The sequence below is a fragment of the Cetorhinus maximus genome, chromosome 6 (genome assembly GCF_964194155.1).
Source record: "Cetorhinus maximus chromosome 6, sCetMax3.hap1.1, whole genome shotgun sequence".
Taxonomy (NCBI): Eukaryota; Metazoa; Chordata; class Chondrichthyes; order Lamniformes; family Cetorhinidae; genus Cetorhinus; species Cetorhinus maximus.
The window spans coordinates 34652677-34676741 of record NC_135884.1 but is presented as its reverse complement, the minus strand read 5'-3'; the positions used below and the strand labels follow the sequence as shown (position 1 = coordinate 34676741).

General features: G+C 42.3%; 1 protein-coding gene across 2 annotated transcripts in view; it reads left to right on the top strand.

Moving 5' to 3' along the window:
- The first annotated feature begins 6307 nt into the window (after positions 1-6307).
- Positions 6308-24065, top strand: part of LOC144681708 (uncharacterized) — a 61463-nt gene continuing 43705 nt past the window's right edge. For both annotated transcript variants that reach the window (XM_078543592.1, XM_078543591.1), the window contains exons 1-2: positions 6308-6567; positions 21831-22292. In XM_078543592.1, the coding sequence (XP_078399718.1) occupies positions 22007-22292 (286 nt within the window). In that variant the 5' untranslated portion in view covers positions 6308-6567; positions 21831-22006. The remainder of the gene's footprint in view (positions 6568-21830; positions 22293-24065) is intronic.

The window sequence follows — 24065 nt, the reverse complement described above, 5'->3', positions numbered from 1 at the left end:
TCCTTCATTCATGGTATGGTGGAGAATACACTTTTTTTTGCAAGGATGGGAACCTTACACCAAATCTATTAGTTTGTTGCTAAAGTGGAATTGTGTGTAACTTGCTATAAGGCCAACAGGTGCAATTGCTCTGCCTCTTCAGGTAAATTTAATATTGATTGCTCTTACTACATCCTTGGAATAATGCAATGTCAGCCTGGCTTTCTTTCTTTCTTAAAATTTGACTCATGAACTCAGTTCAAATTCATCTTTGTTGCTGGATATGTTTCTCTATACATTGACTTTACTTTTTCTTATACCTATGTTCAAGTGTGAAACAGTAAGTTGCAATTATGACAATATGTCACCTGAAGTATGATAGAGATATATTACAATTATATATTATATATAATTAATTGTTAATAACCTTTATTGATCTCTGTTTTATGTCATAAAACTGGACTTTAGTTGCACCTGAATTTTAGGTTGCGCACAATATATTACAAATGCTGGCTGTTTTTGAAGGCTATAGTGTAATAGAATATGGTGCAAGTGAAGCATTTAATTCATTCAACCTATATATTATATAGTTATTGCTAATCAAAGTGCAGGAGAATAGATTTTTTTTTCCTTTTCATATATCCAGCATTAGAATCCAGCATTTCCAGGTCTAGAATAGCATAGTTAGGTGGGTAATGAAGTTTCCTATGTTTTGCCAAGGAATATGTCCAGTCCCAAATTCCAAATGGCACCCCAAAATACATCAGTGTGACATTTTCTTCATTAGTGTGGTCACTTTAGGTGAAATTGACAGTTCTGTTCTTTAGATACAGGCCCCAAAAGAACTGAATTGATTGTCCAACTTCTTCCAAGTAAATCACATGCTATTTTTTAAAAAAACTTAACTTTTCTTCAACACATTACATGGGAAGGGGTTTAATCCTTCATGTTACATCATGTTTGGGCTCTGTTTTTCAAATAATCTGAATAGCATTTATATTAAATAATTAGAAATGTGACAAACAAATGGATTTTTTAGTTTACTTTTTCATTAGGAATGTTTCCCTCTTGAATCAACATACGCTTTTCTTAACATCTGCTCTCCAGGAGTTTTCAGTCAGTGGGTGTGAGCAGAGCAGCAGCTGAAAGTGATTACTGTCTTGAGGGCAGATAGTCCTGAGAGGGTGACATCACTCAGCAACTGACTACAGGGGTTTGTTCCCTGACATTCTTCATTTATTTGTTGTTTGTTAAGACGTTATATCTTGATGGCCAACATTTTAAACTTTTAAAATGCTGATGTGCTTTAGATACTACACTAAATACACTATAGCTACTTATTGATTCTGTATTCCATTTCATTTTGTGTAGGTAATATCCTTTGACATTTTAGATAACATGGATGTACATTTTTGTTTAAAATTAAATCGGTTACTTCATCTCTGCTGATTACATGACAAGATCTCAGTGTAGCACCTTCTCCACTTATTAGCACATGTACTGATGGTTCCACACAAAAACACACCCCAAACCTCCCTGCTTGTGTGAGCAGTGAGACAATGCCACCAAATCCCCATATCTCTTGATAGGTTGCTGAAGAATTGAGATCAGAGCAAATGTGAGTCCCATTCACTTTGGACTGTGCTCAAATCCATTCCAATGTGTAACTTTAACTTGTAGGATGCTGATTGATGCTGAGGTATGTGGTACTCTGTTGTAAACACACAGAGACACTGAACTAGTTTGGTACAATGAGCACCATGGTCCTTTTATTGGGCCTACATGTTACCATTTAAAGTGTGGTTGAAACCCTGCTAACAGTATTTGCTTGGACTGCTGCATTTACCTCACTGATGTGTCAGCTTCAGCAACAGGACTGCCTGTGGAGAAAGGTAGAACCACACACTGATTCTCCATTCTGCTATACACAGGACAGTGGAACACCAAAACAGTGGACAATGGCCTACCATCCTGTGGCCGTGGGGATGGTCCTCAGGACTTGGTGCTGGCCTGTCCACTGAATGTGACAACAGGCTCATTTAAAATGCAAACTGGGTCTGATGACCTACATAGGGCACCTGTTGCCATGTTTTGCACTGAACAGGGCATCCTGCATCTTCCAACCATTATCAACTGGTGGCCTGGCAGGGATGGATTCTAACGGAAAGTCCCTCTTTATTTTTGTGGGACTGGGAGCGGCAGGAGTTATTCTCCATGCTTTATTGAACCAACCAGGAGTTCTGCCACTCCAAAATTCAGAGCTGCCTTCTCTCAGCCCAGAGACCAGTTGGGCGGCCCCCAGGGCATTCAGTTAACGGACATCTAGATGCTAAATAGGCCTGGCCTGGACTGGGCCTCATGTGAGGATTAATGGGCAGGGGCAAGTGAATATTGCCAGCCTGCTGTCCAAAACCCAACCCATTAGCTAGTTTAATCCCATGTCCCCCAAAGTTGTGAGCAGTTGCAATACAAGCCATTCATTTAACTGGAGCATGGTTTATTTTTTATTCATTCACAGGATTAGGGCATTGCTGGCACCATTTATTGTCCATCCCTAATTCATCCCCACCTTCTTGAACCAGTGCAGATCATGTAGTGTAGGTACGCCCATAGTGATGTTAAGGGGGGTGGGGGGGAGTTCCAGGATTTTGGATCAGCAGCAGTGAAGGAACAGCAATATAGTTCCAAGTCAAGCTGGTGTATGACATAGAGCAGAAATTGCAGGTGGTGGTGTTCCCATGTGTCTCTTGTCCTTGTCCTTCTAGGTGGTGGAGGTTGTGGGTCTGGGAGGTGCTGTTGAAGAAGTTTTGGCAAGTTGCTGTACTGCACCTTGTAGCTGGTACACACTGGTGCACTGTGAGCCAGTGGTGGAGGGAGTGAATGTTTAAAGTGGTCTATGAGGTGCCAATTGAGCAGTTTGTTTTTTTTTGTCTTGGATGATGTTGAGCTTCTTGAGTCTCTGTGGATCAGAGAGGTGCCAGCCTGTCTGGCAGGTCTTGGAGGTGGGACTTCCTCCCCAGATGGGGATGGAAGCCCAGCTCCAGCCAATTAACATCCTTGGAGCATTAACAAAATGTGAGGCAGCCACCTGGGGCGGGGGCAAGTTCCCTATCGATTTTTTTCAGCTACCCATTAAATTCTGCCCTAAGATTGATACCATCCAATCAACTGCTCCTGCCATTTCTCCCCTTCCCCCTCGTCCACTGGGCCAAACTTTATTGAAGATTGCCCTCTGCCATAGCCCTGAACTTACGTTATTCTCTCATTTCTCTCCTTCCTCCCCTCATGCCGTCTCAGAGCTCATCAGACCCACATCCTGTTCCTTCGATCCTATTTGCATTAAACTATCCCTCCTGGTTCCCATGTTAGTTGATATTGTTAACAGTTCGCTCTCCTTTTCCTGTCTCCTTCATATCTGCCTTCATTACCTTTTTTTCAAAGAACCAGCATCTTACCTCACCATCCTTGTAAGATACCATTTCCAACCTCCCTTTTCTCTCCAAAGTCCTTGAATATGCTGTTGCCTCCCAAATCCATTTCCATTTTTCCTGCAACTCATGTTTGAACTCCTCCAGTCAGATTTTTGTCCCTGCCATAGTGACAAAACTGCTGTTGTCAAAGTGCATCCTTTGTGACTGTGGCAAAGGTAAACTGTCCCTGCTCATTCTCCTTGACCTGTCCACAGCCTTTGACATGGCTGACCACACCATCCTCCAAAGCCTCTCCACTGTCAACCAGCTGGGTGGGACAGCACTCACTTGGTTCCATCTTTACTTATCCAATTTTAGCCAAAGAATCACCTGCAATGCCTTCCCTTCCCACTCCTGCACTGATCCCTTGGTTTCCCTCAAAGACCTACTCTGATACTACAGCAAAATGGCATGGAAATTCTAGGTGAGTATGTTGCTTGAGATGTAATTCAGCAGAGAGAAGCAAAGATTGCAAAAATAGAAGTATTGCCAGGAATAAGATTTTGTAGATTGAAATATGAAATATCTTGGTGGAAAAGCTGAATGATGATTTTGTTCTGTGCATGCAGTTAGTATAGAATCTTTCTCAACTACAAGTATGTTTACTCTGAACTGTTTTCTCCAACTAGTTGTCATAGTTCAGAAATATTCCGTTACAAAGTTGATTTTGCCTGTGTTGAGTCTATTTTAAATTTGTACTCTTATAATGCCAGATTTATCATGAAAGAAATTAACTCTCTAGGATACACAAAGTATTTTTTTTTTATTTCCTTGGAATTAATCATCTTGGCTATTTAATGTGCAAGTTTCTTTAAGCCTAACATAATGGTTTGAAATGATAATTAGTGAATTACAGGGGATTTGGGGAAACATTATTTGCAAACTGAAAACATTACACTGTTCTCTTAGAATGTCCCCATTATCCCTCAGAGGTGCCATTGTGGCATCTTGGCATTCAATTTGCACAGGGTGGCATGCATCCAGACAGTCTCCTGAAAGATATACCCTCAAACTGGGGATAGTGACTTTGGTTGACTACTATTTTTAGAAGGAACAGGAAAGATTGGATTGTCATCTATGACTGACAGTGTCAGTGGGAGAGCATTCACCTTACTGACCTAGAGTAGAAGTTCTTAATAAGAGTCTTGGACCTGATTTCACCCAACCCAAATCAATGTTAACAAGCTGTAACCATTTCAAAATGGGGTGGTTAGGCTTAACGCTCTGCTAACTCTGCTGCTTCAGCTGTCTTTACTTTTAAAGGGGCCTTTCCATGAACAACTAGAATGCTTGTCATGTTCATGTGGAAGAACATTTAACCACATCATAAAGTCCTGATTTGCACGGTAAGGAGTCATAATGCAACTTGAACTGACATGCAGCTGGAGTGAGAGCTGCACATGTTCCGCCCATGTGTTCTGGATATTGAATGGCCTATCCAATGGATCTGAAAGGCACTGTTGCTGGTTCTCAACAGGCCTAAAACCTTTACCAAGTTACATTTTCGTGAGGCCAGAGGAGCAGGAATGCTAGGCCTCAAAACAGCTCAGGAAGCCTGCTGGAGGGAACAGACTATTTACTTGAAAGTTAAAATCAATCCCCAGGAAGAGAGAAGTTAGGGTGTTTTGTGCAGCCTGAACTCAGAAGCTGTAAGACTTACTGGTTTTAAAAGTCTGTGATAGACTAACGAGTGCAGTCAGGCTAGTCTGATATTACATTAATTAAATGGATAAGGAGACATCCTGAAAATGTAAAATGAAGCACATCCTGGTGCAACTGCTGAGAGGGGCCCATCAGGATCCTTTGCGGCAAATTTGTCAGGATCAAGAGGAGCTTCCTCCATTGATATGTGACTCACAGGTGCCTAGACCACAAAGGGCAAGTTGGCATTACCCATCCTGAAGGTTGCAAAATTCATCTGAGAGTGCTAGGTGTGTGTCTGGGTTCCGTTTCCTGGAAAACCACCTGCATTGTTCTCTAGTGGCCACAGCTAAACACTAAACACAAATTCTGCCACTCCCAAAGGGAGTTAGGCTATGAGCCTAGCCTGGACTCTGTGTAGATTGTGCAAAGGAACTGGGAGATTTTGCTTGCAGGAATGATTGGTGATGTCAAACCTGAGGGAAAAACAGAGACTAAAACCCCACAACTGACACTCATTGTTACTTCATAGAATCATAGAATGGTTACAGAACAGGAGGCCATTCAGCCCATCATTTCTGTGCTGGCTCTCTAAAGGAGCAATTCTTCCAGTGTCACTCTCCCACCTTCTCCCTGTAGCCTTGTCCGTTGTCCCTTTTCAGATAATAATCCAATTCCCTCTTGAATTCCTCGATTGAACCTGCCTCCACCATTCTTTCAGGCAGATCCTAAACATTTCTCTTTTGTGTTTTATTTATACCAATTCAAGTTTGAATTGGCCGAGTCCTTGTGGTTCTCATTATCTCCCTGTCCTATTCAACCCTGGTTAAGTTTCCGGCGCCATACCTCCTCCTTTACCAAGACCACCTACTTACATTTCCAAAGCCTCGCCCACCTGTGCCCCCAAATTAGCTCTTGGATTGCTGAACCCCTCATACACTGTAAAGTGTCTTTGTCACTTCCACACACAATTTCTCTAACGTTGTCTTTGCTGCCCTCCGAGTTCAGCTAAGCCACCTTGGATTGAGTGTTGTTTTCTATTATCCCGTGAGTCTTGGATGTGTCACAGTTTTTACCATCCTTGCAGTACCCAGCCCCATGTCGGTAACGGCAAAATGAATGCAGCAGGACAACCTGCTGGAGAAATTGCCGTGTTCCTACCGGAAAGAAGAAAGTTCCCAACTGTACATTTACATTGTGCCACGCTCCAATGGGCTGCTGAATGAATGGAGTTTGTGCAGTCACTCTCTTTCGGCACTGCCTCACGCGTTTCGCATCGTTGATGCCTTGTTCTCGCCGTCAGAGAGCCTCCCAGGACCTGGAGACGGACTGGCAGGGGCTGGGCTCTCAGCGGCGCCTGCTGTCCCCAGTCCCAGCCCTGAGCGACTGGGGAAGTGACCAGATGCTGCAGGATCTCGACCTTTCCCTCTCTTCTGCCCTTGGACGATTAGGACAGCACTGCGGTTTTAAAGCTGCGGTGAGTTTGCTCTTGACCATGATTTCAGTCTGTGCACTGTCGCGAGTTTCTGGAACTGTTATTAACTACACTGGAGACAATAAACACCAACTAAGGTGAACTCGTTTAAATTGTACTTCTCGTTGAAGGGATATGTCCTCCAGTTCACACGGTCTCGTATTTGAGTGATTGTGTGTAAAAGATTCAAACATCTTTAACACACCACTGTTCCAATCCAAGTATGCATGTGGACATAGTCAGAAAAAAGAACAATTTCTGCTTTGGCCACTGCAAACGAACTGATGTAAATAAGTCTTCATCATTCTAGTCGCAACTGCTTTTTATTTGGCGTTGGGGGAATGTGGGATTTAAAGAATCTTCCTACAAAATGGAATGAAAGCATCTCCCGTTCGTCTAAGTTATCAAATCAGTTCGTATGTTTCAAGCATTGCCCAGGCAACAGCACCAGAGCCATCTGTCCTAAATATTAAAACAACTTCACTGTGGATTACAAAATAAAATTCTCCCGCTAACATTGCATTATATTTCACGCAGATATTGTTATCCTGATGGTAGATCTGTACTAGATAGATAGTACTGATGGTAGATCAGTGCCTCCTTGAAGCAGATGTTTGCAGGGCTGAGCTGCCAATTCCAGATGTGGGTGTACTTCATGCACAGGACTTATTTTTCATGGGATCTGGGGCATGGTCTGCCAGAAAATGTAGGTTTTTAATACTGCATATATTGCATTTTGGATTAACCTTTTTATATATAGGGAAATCATATGTTTTCACTACAATTTAGAGAATATTAAACTAGACTGAAAACATTGTGCTAATCCATTACTACACAACTTAGTATGTTATTTTTTGATACTTGTATCTTATTGTGACATTGTAACTTTTGGAGTCCTAGAAATTAGTTTGCATTATTAGTGTAATTTTCCTAAATGTTATTTTAACACAGATTAACCCAATTTACGTCAAATGTAATTAAAACATCAGATGGGTAATAGTTATACATTGTATTAAGCATTTATCTGCTAATGTGTTATTGATATTAAAATGTTATTGATGTTAGCAGATGAATGCTTAATATGTATAACTATTACCCATTTGACGTTTTAGTTACAATTATATAATTTTTAAGTCTTGATCTCAAAATAAATAAGATCATACAAATAGCATAATATGAAAATTACTCCTCATTAAAATTATTTCAACAGAAACTTATGATCTTTATCAGAAGATGGCTGCTAGCATTGTCTTGTTCTGTGCAATTTACCATCCTGTGCTTTTGGAAGCTGTAACATAAGTTCAAAATTAAACTTGGGTATAATGAGTGTGCTCTCAATTACATGCCAGCAAAAAATGGGTGTACGTTTGCTTCCAACTCTAAAAGATGATATGCTTTGAACACCAAATGCACCTTCCACCACATCCTGGGTGTGTTGTAAAACACATTTGCTCCACAAAATTACAGTGTACCAGGAATTATGGTCCTCAATCCCTTTGCGTTATAGCAAGTAAAAGGTCCAATAATTGTAATCACATAATTTACTCGAATCAGATAACTCCACTGCACAGTTCTAGACTTAATTATGCTCTATGTAGAGGGTTGAGCCACAAGCATTCAGAGGGATGAGGGAAAAGTGTACACAGCAAGGGACAAACAGCCATCCGGCAACTTGGCTCTTTTCAGAACAAGCAGCTAGATTGTGAAGCATTTCAGAGAACAGTTGAAAGAGATTTGTGAAAATTATTTTCATTGCAGTTTGCTAAACATAGTTAAAATCAGGAGACTGACTGATCAGGGAGATTTAGGAATCTCTGTTTATGTGCTGCAAATAATCTAATTGCTTTGTTTATGCAAAACAGCCAAAGATTGCTTTAGACAGGAAACATTGCTTACCTGAAACGCCCTGAATCGAATTTAAGATAGTCGTGTCAGTAAGGAGCTGCAATGTAGAAGAAATATCAGAAACAGGATTGTTTCAACAAATACAAAACAGGGAGGTGGAGTGTCAGGAAAGACAGAGGACAGGAAAGAAGATATTGTGTGTATATGTGATATATATATCAGCAAAACTGAGGAGGTTGCAGAAACTGATTGAAAAACAAAGAGTCTGGTTAGACATTCTCACCAAGAAAAGGGAAAAACTTAGATTAAAGGCGTACTGCAGGAGGACAGTTTCTCTGTGAAAAGATAAGGTTGGCATGTAAAATGTGGGAAACTTCAGCCAGCTGCACAGAAATTTTACAAAAGGTGATGCCGCCCTAAAACACTAGCAAATAAGAAATAAAAGACAACAGCCCCAAAATAACCCAAATATAGCCACTACTTTATGGCGATTGGATGTTAAATTCTGTTTTCATTACATGAGACTCAAAATAATTTTTCCCAGTTTGGATGAATATATTCTTCAATTTGATATATTCTTAAATGCAATCTGACCCCAAAGACTTTGCCTATGACATGAAAATAAGATGCTTAATTGATTCTGCAATAGGACATAACATTGGTACAGGGATACCAAATTATATCCATTCCTTATAATGTGGAAAACAGCTGAAATATGCACAACTGTGTATTTTACAATTCTGTGGATGCAGAATTTTGCTATACTTGGAGCTTTGCAGTCAACTTCTTAGAAACAATCTATTCTTAGAAAGTGGAAAATATACAAATTAGCAAATCTCAGCACAATATATTCTCGGTGCAAGTTGAAAGGTTTTGAGAACACATTCACAAAGTGCTGGGACTCAGGATTGCAGCTGCAGTAGCTATGTTAAAACCCTTACAGTAGTCTGCAACTTTTCCAAAAGAGCTTTTGGCAAAGTCTCCCACAAGAGGCACTATTTACATTTAAGGTGGTGAAGGATACAAATGAAAACTTCAGGATGGATACAAAATTGGTTGAAGACAGAAAAAAAGAACAAGAACAAGGGAGTGATATGAGAGGTTGGGGGAATTTAAGGATGGAATACATCAGTGGTTGAGGTGTGGCTGTTACTGTTTCTAAATTACATTAATGAACTAATTTCAGAAGATCAATACAAAATTTTTCAACTTCACAGATGATACCAGATTTGGAGAGAAGCAAATGGACTTAAAGGACGTAATAAGCTAGATAAAATAAGTAAGTGGCTGGGATCACAAAGAGGTAAATTTTAATATGGACAAGAAGATAAGAACATAAGAAATAGGAACAGGAGTAGACCATTCAGCCCCTCGAGCCTGCTCCGCCATTCAATAAGATCATGGCTGATCTGCTTGTGTTTCAATTTCCACATTCCCATCTAACCCCAATAACCTTTGATTCCCTTGCCTAACAAGAATCTATCTACTTCTGCCTTAAAAATATTCAATGATCCTGCCTCCACCGCCTTCTGAGGCAGAGAGTTCCAAAGTCGAACAACCCTCTGAGAGAAAAAAAATTCTCTTCATCTCAGTCCTAAAAGGGTGACCTCTAATTTTAAAACAGTGCCCCCTAGTTCTGGACTCACCCACAAGAGGAAACACTCTTTCGACATCCACCTTGTCAATACCATTCAGGATCTTGTATACTTCAATCAAATTGCCCCTCACTCTTCTAAACTCCAATGGAAACAAGTACAGTCTGTCCAACCTTTCCTTATAAGACAACCCACTCATTCCAGTATGGCATTTAGGAAGAAAAATAAAACAGGCAATAGTCGTCCTCCATAATTGGCCAAACTAGCAAAGAATGATGTTGAATATGATGTAACAGAAGTAACGCTTAACATGCCTAACCACTATGGAGGAACATTCAGCAAAGGAACTAAAATACCCAACACTGTAGGAGAGAGGCCTGAGAAAGTAAAGGCAAAAACCTAGCACTGTTTCTTCGTGAAGCACTCCATTGTCATAACAACCTACTTTAAATGTCAATTATTTGAGTTACCAAATGGTGTTGATTTGCCTTCTTGCATGACTTTGAGTTGTGGAAATAATGTCATCAGCACAAATCAGGGTGAATTCATAACCTGAAGCAATAGAACAGTGCATTAAAGGTGGTAGATGCAAGAAAACCTAAGAGGCATGTTCAGGGCTTAAAACTTCAAAGCTACAATTTAATAAAGGATCAATATTTTGCTGCTAGTGATTTCGTAAGGGTTTTTGTGTTTTTTTTATAATTCCCAGCCCCCCCACCAATTTCATCTCCAGCCCTGAAGTGTCATTGTTCCTCATCTGCCAACAACCCTCCAGTACTATGCTTAATGTGATTTTCATTGTACTGTTGGCAGTCTATTTGAATCTGGAACATGCAGTTGAAACCAATTCTGTCCCTTTCCACATGTGCAATTTCCAGCTGGAGTCATTGTATAGTGATCAGGAGGAAAAATCTACACTTTCCTTATCCTAATCAAAAGAAGCTGAGACCCATTGTAATGCCCTAGGAAGGAAAAAATGAATGACACTCTAATGTAAAAATGTACTCTATGAATGGTATTGAAGTAACTATGGATGTAGCCTAAAGAGACTCAACATCTCCAAACAATATAGAGCAATAGTCAACACCAAATCAGTAGAATTCAAGTCAGAGAAAATACTACATCCAGTTTTGGTCGCCAAGTCAGAAAGAAGACGCTCAGGCACAGAAAATAACAGCAAGGCCGATGCGTCCAAGGTCTACATTTTGAGAAACGTGGGCTTTTCAGTGTGAAAGGATGCATCTGAGAGGTAATCCTGTAGAGGTTTATCAAACAGTTAAGATAACGGAAAAGTAAACCCAAAATGATACTTTGAATCAGGGGTTCCAAAATTGCGGATCAGAACACCCCCCCCCCCCCCCCCCGCCCCCATGGGGGTCACATTCGGGGTTGTGAGCTCCCCCTCCTCCAAGGCAGCAATGAGGACTGTGGAGAGGAGGCTGCTCAGCCTGGAGGCTCTGACGGGACAGTCCTGGACACGTTGGGTCGATTCCGCTAAACAGCGAGGGGCGGACGGTGATTCCCAGCACCCTTTAACATCAGAAACCATTTTTAGCAGCGAGTTTGAATGGGCCCGGGATGTTTGTACACAGAATTGGCGTAGGCAGAGTCTGTCAAGCGTAACCGAGTTACTGACTGAGTGCATGAAGAGCCGGGAGGTCACATGGCTGAGCTGGGAACGTGAGTGGCAGCTTTAAACTTTACTGAGTTTGTGCTCCTGTCTCCCAATTGCAGGGGCTCCTTACCCCACGATAGCACCTCTGCTTTGCAGCGACGGGCAGCTAAACCAAAACCGGGGAGGGGGCTGGGAAGAGGGGCTGATGTGTTGTTGGGGGTGCGAAGAGGGGGTTTAGGAAGAGGGTGTATGTGTGGGGTGGGCGGAGAGGGGCTGATTATAATCTGCATGTGGGGTTGGGTGGGAGAGGAGGGGGTTTCACTGAGTTTTCTGTCACCAGGAAATATGGTGAGCTTGGCTGAAACCTACTTGAGGACATAAAATAACATCATTTATACAAAGTACTTTAGAATTCAAATTTTCATATTTATATAATGTTATTATATGTTGACCTATAATACACAAACTTTAATAAATATATATTGAATGTTACTATGCTGCTTTATTTACTGTTTTGTTTTTGTTGGCATCTGGGGTCACATTAACTTTCAAGTGTTAAAATGGGGGCCACATTGGAAAATAGTTTGGAAAGTACTGCTTTGAATAGCAAGAGTAAGGATAGGGGACATAGACTGAAACCAGCAAAAAAGTACATTTAGGATTGATATCAGGAAAACCCCTTTACACAAAGATTGGTTAACATATGGAAAAACTTGAGGAAAAGCTATGGAGACAAAAGTTCCAGAATCTTTTAAGCAAGAACAAGATTGAAAAGTGGGGTGCAGGGTGAATTGAGATGAAACCAATAGTCTTTCTCACCTGTAACAATGAAGGGAATTTTGGCTCAGATCAGAGATAAAACATGGCATGTTTCCTGTCTCTGTGGTTCAGTATTGCACCATAAGAGGATATTGGCCGCATTCCTACCTGAGGCTTTAAGATCATCCTGAGGGAGAATGTACCTGGACAAATGACCTTCAGCTCCTCAAACTATCAGCTTGGCTCAATGGTAGAGCCCCCACCTCTGAGTCAGCTGGCAGGGCTGCCCATCCCTACAAGGCGGGCAGCCAATTAGGCTCATTAGGAGCCATGTTAAAGGTAAGTTAAGGTGGTTGACCGGGATTTCCCAGTTAGCCTCCAGTTTCCCAATGTGACAAGGAAATGTTTAATTGCCTGGAGGTGAGCTACCAAGCAGCAGACCGGGGTGCCAATGCTCCTGGCTGGACAACAGGCCCTCTCCGCCTGCCAGGGTGGAGGTGCAGCCAAAGGAGGTTGCCCTGTAGGGGGATTTTTCCCTTGCATCCCCAGTACCCTCCACACGATCCTCACAGTACGGGCTGGTAGCTTCATTTTTTTCAATTTCTTTTTTAAGGAAGTGGTTGAGAGGGCACTTCCACGTTGAAATGTCCTCTCAATTACTTACCTGGGTGAAGCTGGAAGACTGTTGATTGGCTTTGCAACTTCAGGAGCCAGCCCGCTGCCCTTACTTGGACAGGGAATCTGTCTCCATGCCAATTTAAGGGGGTGCCTCCATGAAACTCCCAAAGAGTGACTGCTTTCCCTGTGAGGCAGGATTAAGACCTGGAAACAGTCTGGGCTCCTGCTTCCTGCCCCCAAAACAAAACTTTATAACCTCACTGCAGGATGTGAACACATAATCTAGCCTGATGTTTGGGTACTTTTCTGACTACGTTGTTAGGAGAACATTTGAAATGAGTCCTGTATGCCACTTTGAGTGGACACAACGTTCCTGGGAAACTATGTGAAACAAAGCAGGGCAGTTCTCCTGGTGTACTGGGTAGTCTTTATCTTTTAACCCCAAAAGAGCAGATAACTTTGCTCATTTATCTCATTGCTATTTACTGGGTCTTATTTTATGCAAATTGGCTACAGTGCTGGCTTATATAACAACTGTGGGACCTGAAAAGCCCTTGGCTGTGAAGCATTGAGACCTGTGGAGGATGAAAAAGGTAAAATGCAAGCTCTTTCTTTCATCTAGGGGCTATAGGGTTCTGGTCTGAGTTGCAATGTCAGGTTTCTTCAGCCATCTCTGCACTTGAATGTCCGCAAGTTTGGTGAACAGTAAAGTGATACAGGAGGTCTCCCTTCCATCCTATACCATGTACAGGACAACTGATATCAGGCTGGGAACATGAAGGAGATTCTCAGTGTGGTACAGATCTCCACTCTTTTTTTTCCTTTTTAATGCACATGGGAATTGGTGGATTGTATTTTATTGTGAGACCCTTATAGCAACCAGGTTACTAATTTCTAGGCTTCAAATCAAAGGATTATTCAATCCCCTCATCCCACACCCCAAAGCACGAGACTTACTGTTCAGTAGCGGGGCAAATGAGACTTAGAATTGCCATCTCATTCAAAGGACAGTAGCTTCAATAATGTCTCCTAACACTGGAGAAATACAGTAGATGTAATAAATACTGCATGGCATAGAAGAAGGTCATGGGGCCAATTTGGTGGGAAGTCCGCAATATATTTTGGCTCCTACCCAAATAATTTTTACATAAAATCAATCACTTAACTGGGCCTGGTTTACACCAGCACAAAAAGAGCACTGCATTCTGAAGATAAAAGCAAAATACTGCAGATGCTGGAAATCTGAAACAAAAACAGAAAATGCTAGAAAAACTCAGCAGGTCTAACAACATCTGCGGAGAGAAAAAAACAAAATTAACGTTTTGAGTCCTTATGGCTCTTCTTCAGACTGCATTTTGAAGGTTGGGTTACATTTACTTTAAGAGACTGGATAACCACCAATGTACTGACTATGCAAAGAAGAAAGATTTTGAGAGAGTGTAACATATTCAGGTGCCCAGGCACAATGCCTGTGGATGTACATTGTACCATAGCCCAAGATTTTCTTTTACAGGACTTCACATTGGTGCCAAAAACAACAAGCACCAGCTCCAAAACAGCCAAGACTTCAGTCAACTCACCACTTGGGATTGTGGCTGTGTAACTCCACCCTGTTGTTCCATGACCTGCTGATTGGAACTCCTTGGAGAGCCAAATTTCAAGCAATTCTCCTTGTGAAGAGATAGCAATGCTGTTTTCCTGCATATTAGTCCAAATAAAATGTTAGACTTTTATCTTAATCCTTTAAGTAAAGGTTTAGATTAAGATTTTAGACATGTTGAGCAGAATTTTACCCCTCCCCGAGATGACGTTGGAGTGGGAGATATTTAATTTGGCGGCAGAGTGCTGGGTGGGGGTCCTGCAGCATCCTCTGCCCCAATTAAGTCCAGGGTGGGAAGGTTCATGGACGGACTTCCCACCCCAACACCAATCAAGGCCCTTAAGTGGGCAATTAATACCCACTTAAGAGCCTCATCCCACCACCACTGGTATTCAGCCAGTGCCAGGCGGGGCAGTAAGCCATGGGGGAACCCTGAAAAACAAACCAAGGGCCCTCATTCAAAGACATTCAATGCCTGATCAAGGGAGCCGGCATTAGGAAGGTTGGCGGGGGGTGGGGGGGGGGGGGGCGCTGCGGGTTCATTGAGAGCCACCCCTTTCCCTTTATTCCAAACCCCCTGCCCTCCCCTAGCCAGTGACCTCTTTTGCACGACCTCCATCCTGCCCTCACTCACCCATGGCCTTGATCCCTCACTCATCCTGGCCTCTGGTTGCCTGGATCAAATTTCACCCATTTTGTAGAAGATTGTTGAAATGTCATAGTGGTATATCTTTAAGTGCAATCATTACAAGTTATGTATTTACTCATAAAATACTAAGCTGTTGCCTTACAATCAGCATCAGAGTGAAATATTAGTTTCATATATCCTTAGTAATTTTCTGAATAATTTTATTTGCTTTTACAAGCACTGAATATTTATCTGAATTCCTGTCTAAGGATGTGAAGTGAGTTCTAATAAATCACAGCTGCAAATAAACAAAATAATAAATAAAGATTTATCTAGGGCACAATATCTGAGAATTTCTGCTTTTAGCCTCATTTTGTTCAATATGGCTATTAGTTAGAAACAGACTGAAATAAAACTGAGGGGTTTGCACCTAAGTTTTTGAGGACTATTCAGTGACATAGGCCAGAATCTTATGTTGATTGGGCGGGCGCGCGGCCAACCCGAACGCACATGAAATTGCGGGAAATGATGTTGGCTGTGTGTTCCAATGTCATCGCACACGCGAGCAATATTGAGGTCAGCGGGTGCGTACGGGAGTCAAAGCCACACACGTCGACAATTAAAGAGCCAATTAAGAGCATTAAAAACCCTACGGTCCACAATTTTTCATTGCCGTGCGATTTTGCACTCGTCACACGGGCAAAACGGGCAGGCGGGCAGCTCGTTTTTAATAAAACCTCATCCAAGGGCGGGATGAAATGTCCAGGGTGAAATATAATAAAAAATATCTGGGGACCTATGTTATTTGAGTTCTGCTGTCAGGTGCTTGAATGTGTTGCATAGACACAGTTTAGTGCAGGTTTTTCTTGCCATTTAATCTGTACAGGTCTGCAGTTCCCTGAGGCAGCCCCGCAGCAGCTGTCTGCCTTCATGGAGCTTGCTAGAAGCACCCACCCGCACCCTCACTTTTGTCGGCGCCGGCCCTCTTCCTGCCCCCCTCGGCAGTGCTGAGGCTTTCTCAGTGTGCGTTTCACACTAGCTGGGTGTTAATTCGCCAGCCAGCGTGAAATTGCGTCCAGGGGCCAATTGCAGGTGGAAGCGCATTTCTTGTCCACTTCCAGGCCCGATGACTTGGCACACATGCCAAGCGTGAAATTCAGGCCACAGTTTCAGGTGAAGAGTCAAACAGATGTTGGGAGGCTTGTAATGGTGGAATTAGACATGTGCGAAATTTAAATTAAAAGGGAGTGTCACATTAAAGTGACGCAGGGCTGAATTTTCCTGGTCTATTGGTGATGGGCTAGGAGGCAGGAAGGCTGGTAAAATGGCAGGGGGATGGATCGGGAGGTGTGCTTGATATCTTCCCATTGCCATGCCATATTGTCGGTCATAGGAAATATGGCAGTTTGACTGCCCGCCCAGCAACTGATTGAGCCACTTAAGTGGCCAGTTAAGGGCCACTGCCTGCTGCAGTGTGGGGAGACCACAGGATGAAACCTGGCAGCCTCTCAGCTGGTTGCGAGGGGGCACCCTTCCTGATGGGCACTCCATGGTTCATGGTGGGCCCACAGGGGGGATCTTGATTGGCAATGGTTGCCCTCGTGGAAACAGCGCCGCCAGTGCTCAATGCTCCCCCACCACCCAATCGATTGGTGCCTGGCTGCCAGGCTCCAGCTTCTCCCCACCTTACTTACCTGTCTTTGAGGGTGCTGTGCCATTAAAATGCCTTCTCCCTGCAGCTGTGGCCTCTGCAATGGCCACCGCTATTGTGGCGCTGCTGCAGCTGTCAGCCCTCTGACTGGACTGGTAGCTCCAGAGCTGGACCGTGTCCTGAATTGGATGCTGACTTGGGCAGAGGCCTCTTCATTGGCTGCTTCATTGCAGGCAACATGCCACCCTCGATCCTGCCATCCGCCAAAATGGAGTCAGTCCTAATTTTGACCCTCGGCAGTGTGACTTGTTGGTAAATGTTAAAATTTTGAAATCCTGAAAATGCACTTCAACCCATTAGGGGAAAAAAGAGAAAAAAAAATGCCTAGGCAGAAATGAAGGGAAAGGAAATCTTAGGTGCAGACAGGAGTTTTTATTTAAAAAATGAAACAGTCAGCACCAAACGTCGTCTGAAAGCTGCTGTAATGGATTTAGGGATGCATGAGATAATTGGGAGAATGGTGGTCATTTGAACCACTTCATAGGACTATCCTCTGAGGTCTGCATAGCAGTATACTGATGTAGAAATGGAGCCAAGTTTTAAACAACAGTTGGGGTTTACCGACAGTAGATGTGTCTGCTCTAGACTGCGTAGCTGCAGAAGTCCTCGCAGCAGAGCACAGCTCTCCACTGAGCCTCTTTGCTGATCCAGCCCCTGAGAAGAAAGCTCTGCAGGAGTCATTGTCAGGGAAGGTTATACAAGTATAAAAACAAAAAGCTACAAGTGCCTGCAGGTAAGGTTGGTGACATCTTAGTGGGTGTAGTCGGCTGTTGATCATCGGGCTTACTTTCTTCCATGCAGTACCGCTGAAAGCATGACATTGTGTGATTGGAATGTTTCTCAGGAACCACCTAACAATTCAGTTAGGCCTTCCCATATTTTAGCGGTGGCCTCATATCTGTTATCTCTGGTTTCTTTGGGAAGAGTAACCTGCACATGCCAAAGTGAAGCAGACTCACCGATATCTGCAGATGCAGCTGTATTTGTAGCAGTAGATGGGAACAGAGCATTGTTTGTGAAGGTGACCAGGCAGGCAACCCCCACCCCCCCTTCATTTAAATACCTCAGAAAGGAGATTCCCTTGGAGCCAGTAATGGTTCCAGATGTTTTCTGAAAACTCTGGGTACTAATGGAGAATTTCCAACGTATTTCCTTGCAAACCTGAGCAAAGGAAAGTGGACACAATTTCAGTGGGCTGGAACTCCAACCCAACTTCCATAACCAGAGATCCAATTTATACTGAAATAATGGTCAGCCAGTATTGTAGTAGAAATTCCTGGTCAGTGCAACAGCATAGAACTCATGGGATTAAATCCCTGTGTTTTTGCACCAAGGGTTTTGTAATCAGAGTGCAAATAGCCAGGAGAGGAAGATCGACGAAAGCCGGGTGCAAACATGCTACACATTTACTCACGCTATGATCAAATTTCATCACTCTTTTACACCTGTCTATCAACCCTTGAAACTGAACACGTCATTATATTTTCTCCATCCCCAAGCTAGAGAGTCAAACACCTGAATGTTCTGCAATTACACTGGTTCAAAACAGGTATAAAATTAAGTCAAGAATTTAGGCACAGCAGGAAACAGTCATTTTCCTGGTGTTTTATTGCTTTTATTTGAGCCACTTAAAATGTGGTGCTAATTATCCTCACATATGCTTAATATTTTCAGTTTCTTTGAATACATTTTTATGGCATCAGCCTGAGTCACATTAAAAATAGAAAAGCTTTCACAATTGCATGTTTTTAAACATGTGTCTAATGTGCATGGCAGAATGAGATGGCTTGAAACTTTAAACTTCCTACTTATGGAATTTAACTTTCCTACTTAAAGAAAGATTATACAATGTGATTTTGGCTCTTCCTTTGGCCCAATTGTTTACGTCCATTTTTAAGTCCTGGTATATGTCAAAGAGATTTGCAGGAAATTTGAGTGTAATTTAAAAAAATTTGTTGGGATGAGGGCATCATTGGCAAGGCCAACATTTGTTGCCCATCCCTAATTGCCCTTGAAGTGAATGGCTTACTGGGCCATTTCAGAGTCAACCATGTTGCTGTGGATCTGGAGTCGCATATGGGCCAGACCAGATAAGAATGGCAGATTTACTTCCCACAAAGGGATTAGTGAACCCAGATGGGTTTTTTATGATCAATGATAGTTTCATGGTCAACTCCAGACATTTCAATTCCAGATTTTTTAATTAACTAAATTTAAATTCCACCAGCTGAGATTGGAACCCATGTCCTCAGACCATTAACCTAGGTCTCTGCAACACTAGTCCAGTGACATTATCAGTTTGCCACTGTCATCTCCATGTTTGGGGTGTAACTTCCTGATTATGCCCCCCACCCTGCACTCCACAGGAAATTCCACCTGCATCATTTCAATTTCATTGAGAAATAATGGTTAGTATGGCTAAAGCATGATGTACAGTTTAAAATGCTACTTGGTTTTTGTTTTCTGAAATTGGCTGCAATGCCTAGTCTCTAACTGTGTTTGCATTGGAAGATAGCACTTCATTTGGCAGAGACGAACCTGAACTGAAAAAGCTTTGTTATTTTAGGCCAAGCTGCTCTGTCATTGGCTATAATTCCAGTAATAATAGTACAAAAGTATGAAGCTGCAAATCCGAAATAGAAACAGAAGCCAATTAGCAGCCGATAGTGAAAGGTGAATATCCCTGCTGGAACTGGATTCTGAGAAAGAACATTTTTCTAAAAGTTAATTTACTAACATTACAGCAAAGACACAAGCTGCATTCTTAAACTCCCTAATACCAGGTAGAATAGTTGAAGCAGGTAGCAGTGACAAATTCAAGAGGGTTCAAGTAGGTATGAGGGAGAATTGGATAGGGAGATATGGGGGCAGGGTGGGAAGAGAAAATTAGAAGGGTTGGAATTCCATGCAGTATAAACACAGGCATAGACTTGTTGGGCAGAATGGTCTGTTTTGTGCTGTACATTGAAGGTAATCATCTGGAAAGGACAGCTGCAACATTAGACACTTATCTTCATGCTGTTTCTCACTGCACAGTAACTATGTATAATGAAAGCACAGAAATAATATAATTGAAATGAAATGAATCCAAACACCATTATTATTTAACATAACTGGGGTTTTCACAGTTTATAATCGGGCTTTTTTTCCACGGATTGGAAATGTTACAAACTTAAGAACCCATTAATTAAAGGGTTAAGTTTGGGGTAAAGTAGATTGTAAATCAACCCACATTTATGTAACATTTGGGGTGGAAAAGATATCCAACATCATTATACAATTCCACTTACCAACTAGTCTGTATGTTAAACCAAAAATTAGCTCAGTTGATTCATTGTATTTGGCTGTTTTGTTCCATTCATTATTATGTTAAAAGAAGGCTCATTATCACCCCTTCAAAGAAAACTTTCCATGCTGCAGGTAAAACTATTTTAATATTCTTTTGTGTAAAGTTCTTTACAGACGGAAGCCTATTTATATAGATACGCGTAAGAGCCCATTAGATGATCCAGAACAGACATTAATATTGACACCTCTTAAGTTGCAGTAATGGGCCGAAATTTGCTGTAGCAGTGACTGTAATGGTGTCTGCCATTAGTTAGATTTGCATATTTAGGCTTTAAATTATTTTGCATGGCAAATTACTGAAAGTGTTAGCTGACAACATTGCAGAGAGGGAAACCAAGCACCAGGAACCTGAGTGAACTGGATGAGCAATTGTATATTTCCTTAACCAATCAGATTTAAGAATTGAGAAATAGTGCAAGGATGAGAAGCAATTGTAAATTAGAGTGAGTGAACTCAATGCCAAATCAGGTACAGAGAGAAAAATAAAGAGAGGGAAAGAAAGATTGGATTAAAAAATAGATAAAGAGAGACAGAAAAGAAAAGTTAAAAAAAAGTAAAAATTTAAAATTGCACATTTTTCAAATTGCCAACATTTAAACTCTAAAATTGTGAGACTGCACGGACGGTTTTTATTGGAGGATGAAGGTCTTGTTCGTTGGCTGGAGAGCTGGGGAGAGCCTTGAGTCACCTCTTTTAGGAAGGCTCACCACATTAAGTGCCACTAAGGCACTTAACTAGGTGGCGGCAGGTCTTCCCTGAAACCCAGAACGCCAGGGGCAAAAGTCCTGCCTGCCAAGAGCTACCAGCCAATCAGAGCCCAACAGCTCTATTGAATCACAGCGCTGCTGGGGAGTTAGTGGCTGCTGCTGGTATGACACCCACCTGAGGCCTAGTATCATTGCTGGATCCCAGGCTACAGGTGAGTGATGGCGAGAGGGGTTCGCAGGGAAGGGTCGTGGTGGGAGGAGGGGCAGAGGCAGAGAGGTGGATCTCAGGGTGGCTGCCCGTTCCAGATGCCAGGTCCCTCGATTAGGCACTGAGGGCCTTTGAATGAAGGACACCCTCGGGACTTCCTAAGCAACCCCATACGGGCTTGCTTTATATGCTGCCCAAAGGTGAGATCCAGCCCGCCGCTGGGTTAATAGCAGTGGTGGTGGGATGGCCTTTAAGTCAGCATTAATTGTCCACTTAAGAACTTCAGTTGGCTTCTGGTTGGGAAAGCCGTCCACAGGAAATGGGCAATAGACTGAAATGGGCAAGACTTAACTGTGGTGAGTTTAGTTCATATTCACCAGACAAAAGCCGCAACCTCATGCTGTTCAAAGCATTTCACTGGTGAGTCAGCTAACAGTGGAGTGGCGAATGTCAAACAACAACTTTTGGATTTCCATATTAAACCTCACATCTGCCATTGTCTGATTTGCTATGGCTTTGTGACTAAATAACAGAGAGTACTATTTGTCTCACCATTATTTTAACAGCGTATTAGGCCCTATTAGCACATCCCTTGCATGTTTTCATTTATTTCTTTTTGATTTTTCTTGTAGGTCTGTTTCAGCTGCTTGAAGGTGCAACCATCTTTATACAAGAAATCATGTCAACAAGCTTCATAAGACCAAAACATTAGCTTTTGACCAAGGACAGTTTTCAGAGAACTTCCTTTAATCTTCCAGAATTCAATTTAAAAATAACATTGTTTTTATGATTTCAAATTCCTCTCACCATGTTTGTCACTAGTTTGCAATTGCCCAGCACAGTTTGCCCAGGCAACAGTAATGAAGAGGAGGCAAAAACAACACAGCAATCCTCAACTGTTTTTGGACGATCCAGAACTGAGAGAGCAGAGAGGAGGGCACAGAGGAGAAGCAACATGTCTTATAATGGTCTCAGACGAGAAGAAATGGCTAATAAGCTAAAGTACCCACTGGTCCTCCTGGCCCCTGTGATTCTCATTCTGACACTACTTCTAATTCTATCTGGTATTTACATACTGAAACCATTTCACAAGGGTAAGACTGTAGTAGTTTCTTTCAAATTTAGAGATTTCTTTCAAATCCAGATGATATGGTGGGTTGAATCTTTGATCAGGAGTGGTATTAGAGTCAGAATTGCAGGGGAGATTTAACTTCGTTGTATCAATAAAATTACATCTGCTGTTTCAATTTGCATTTTGTTTTCTCCTTGCACCAGCTTGCATTTATATAGTGTGTTTAGCATAGGAAAACATCCCAAGATGTTTCACAGAAGCTTGAGCAAAGATTGGTACAGAGCCAAAAATAGATATTAGGAGGGGGTGACTAAAAGCTTGGTCAAAGACTAAGAGCCAGATTTTGACTACTGAGGTGTATAGCTCTAGTCGGGAAATTTCCTGACTCGCCAGACCCACATTGTACCCCAAAATGCACAATTTTCACTCTGGGGATTGCAGGTAGAGTCTGGCACACCAATCCCAGAAACAGAAGGTTGGCAGCCATGAGAGTGGGCAAGTGCCAAGCTGGGCTTGTTAGAAGACCTGCTTTGGTTCTCTGGGGCTTTATCCCAGTGTTTCAGGAGTTATCAGGTCCTCTATCTCTTACCCCTTCGCCACACCACCCACGCCCCATGGCCCTCATCCCCTCCATGCAAACCCATGCCCTCCACCCACCCTGCATGGCCCCTCTACCCTCCATGCCACCTCCATAACTTCTCACCCAGTATCCACAATGGGCAAACTTCAGGAGCCATGTGGAGATGAGATAAAATAAACTTATAACAATCTAATACAGCTCTCACTCCTACAGGCTTGATAGTGCAAAAAACTCCCATTCATAAAATCCATTCAAAACTTTGAAATTTCAAGTGGTTAATCTTTTTTAATAACAAACTTCTATTCAGGAGTGTCATCAAAGACATATTATCCTTTCATAGCCACTTTGAGCTGTCAATCAAACTGTGAACTCAGAACACCATGCTAAAGATAATTTTAGCCTTTGAAACTCAGCCAAGCATTCATAATGACAATGAATGTTCCCCCCAAAAAAAGAGCTCTATTGAAACTGCATGACCAGATGCTTTGTTTTTTTTCAAAACTATGCCTGTTAATCAAAGCAGTCCAGCAGACTCACTGCCAGCTGCATCCTGTATTTTCTTCTAAGTTTAAAGTGCAGGGAATTTGAAAAACTTCAGATCATGACAGTTTTACAGATTTTTTCTGCCCTTCAAGAGCCTTTAAAATAACTCCCATCAATTTGTGACTCCCACAGTGCAGGTTAAGGCCCTTGGACCAGCCAAAATGGGGTTAGTTTGAAGTCAGCACTGAGTCCAAATGGCCCTGTTATGATCAGGTTTCCTGCCTGTATGAATGATGTCCTTTCCCTACTGGCAAAAATTGGATTGGATGGAAATGGGGATGTGACCTCCGCATTCGGGTTCCCCCCACCCCGCCAATTTTAATGGTCTGTGGAGCCTTCCTAACTTTGCAAAAATTTTGACCTAAGGCTTTAAGTGAGGCTCTTAAAGGAAGAAAATAAATGGAGAAAGAATTGCAAAGCTTAGGGACAAAGTAGCTGAAGGCATGTGTACTGATAGTGGGGCAAAAGGAATAGGGGATGTGTAAGTGTCCAGAATTGAGGAGAGGTAGCCATTTACAATGTCAGCTAGCATGGGGGCTAGGAAGGGAAGCTGGATGGGCAGTTATTTACTGGGAATGTGATTAAAAGAGCAGGAAGTGGGTCTGATGGATAAGATGAACTCAGGGAAGGCATGAGTGGAGACAAAAGAGACATTAGAGAAAGGTGCAGATT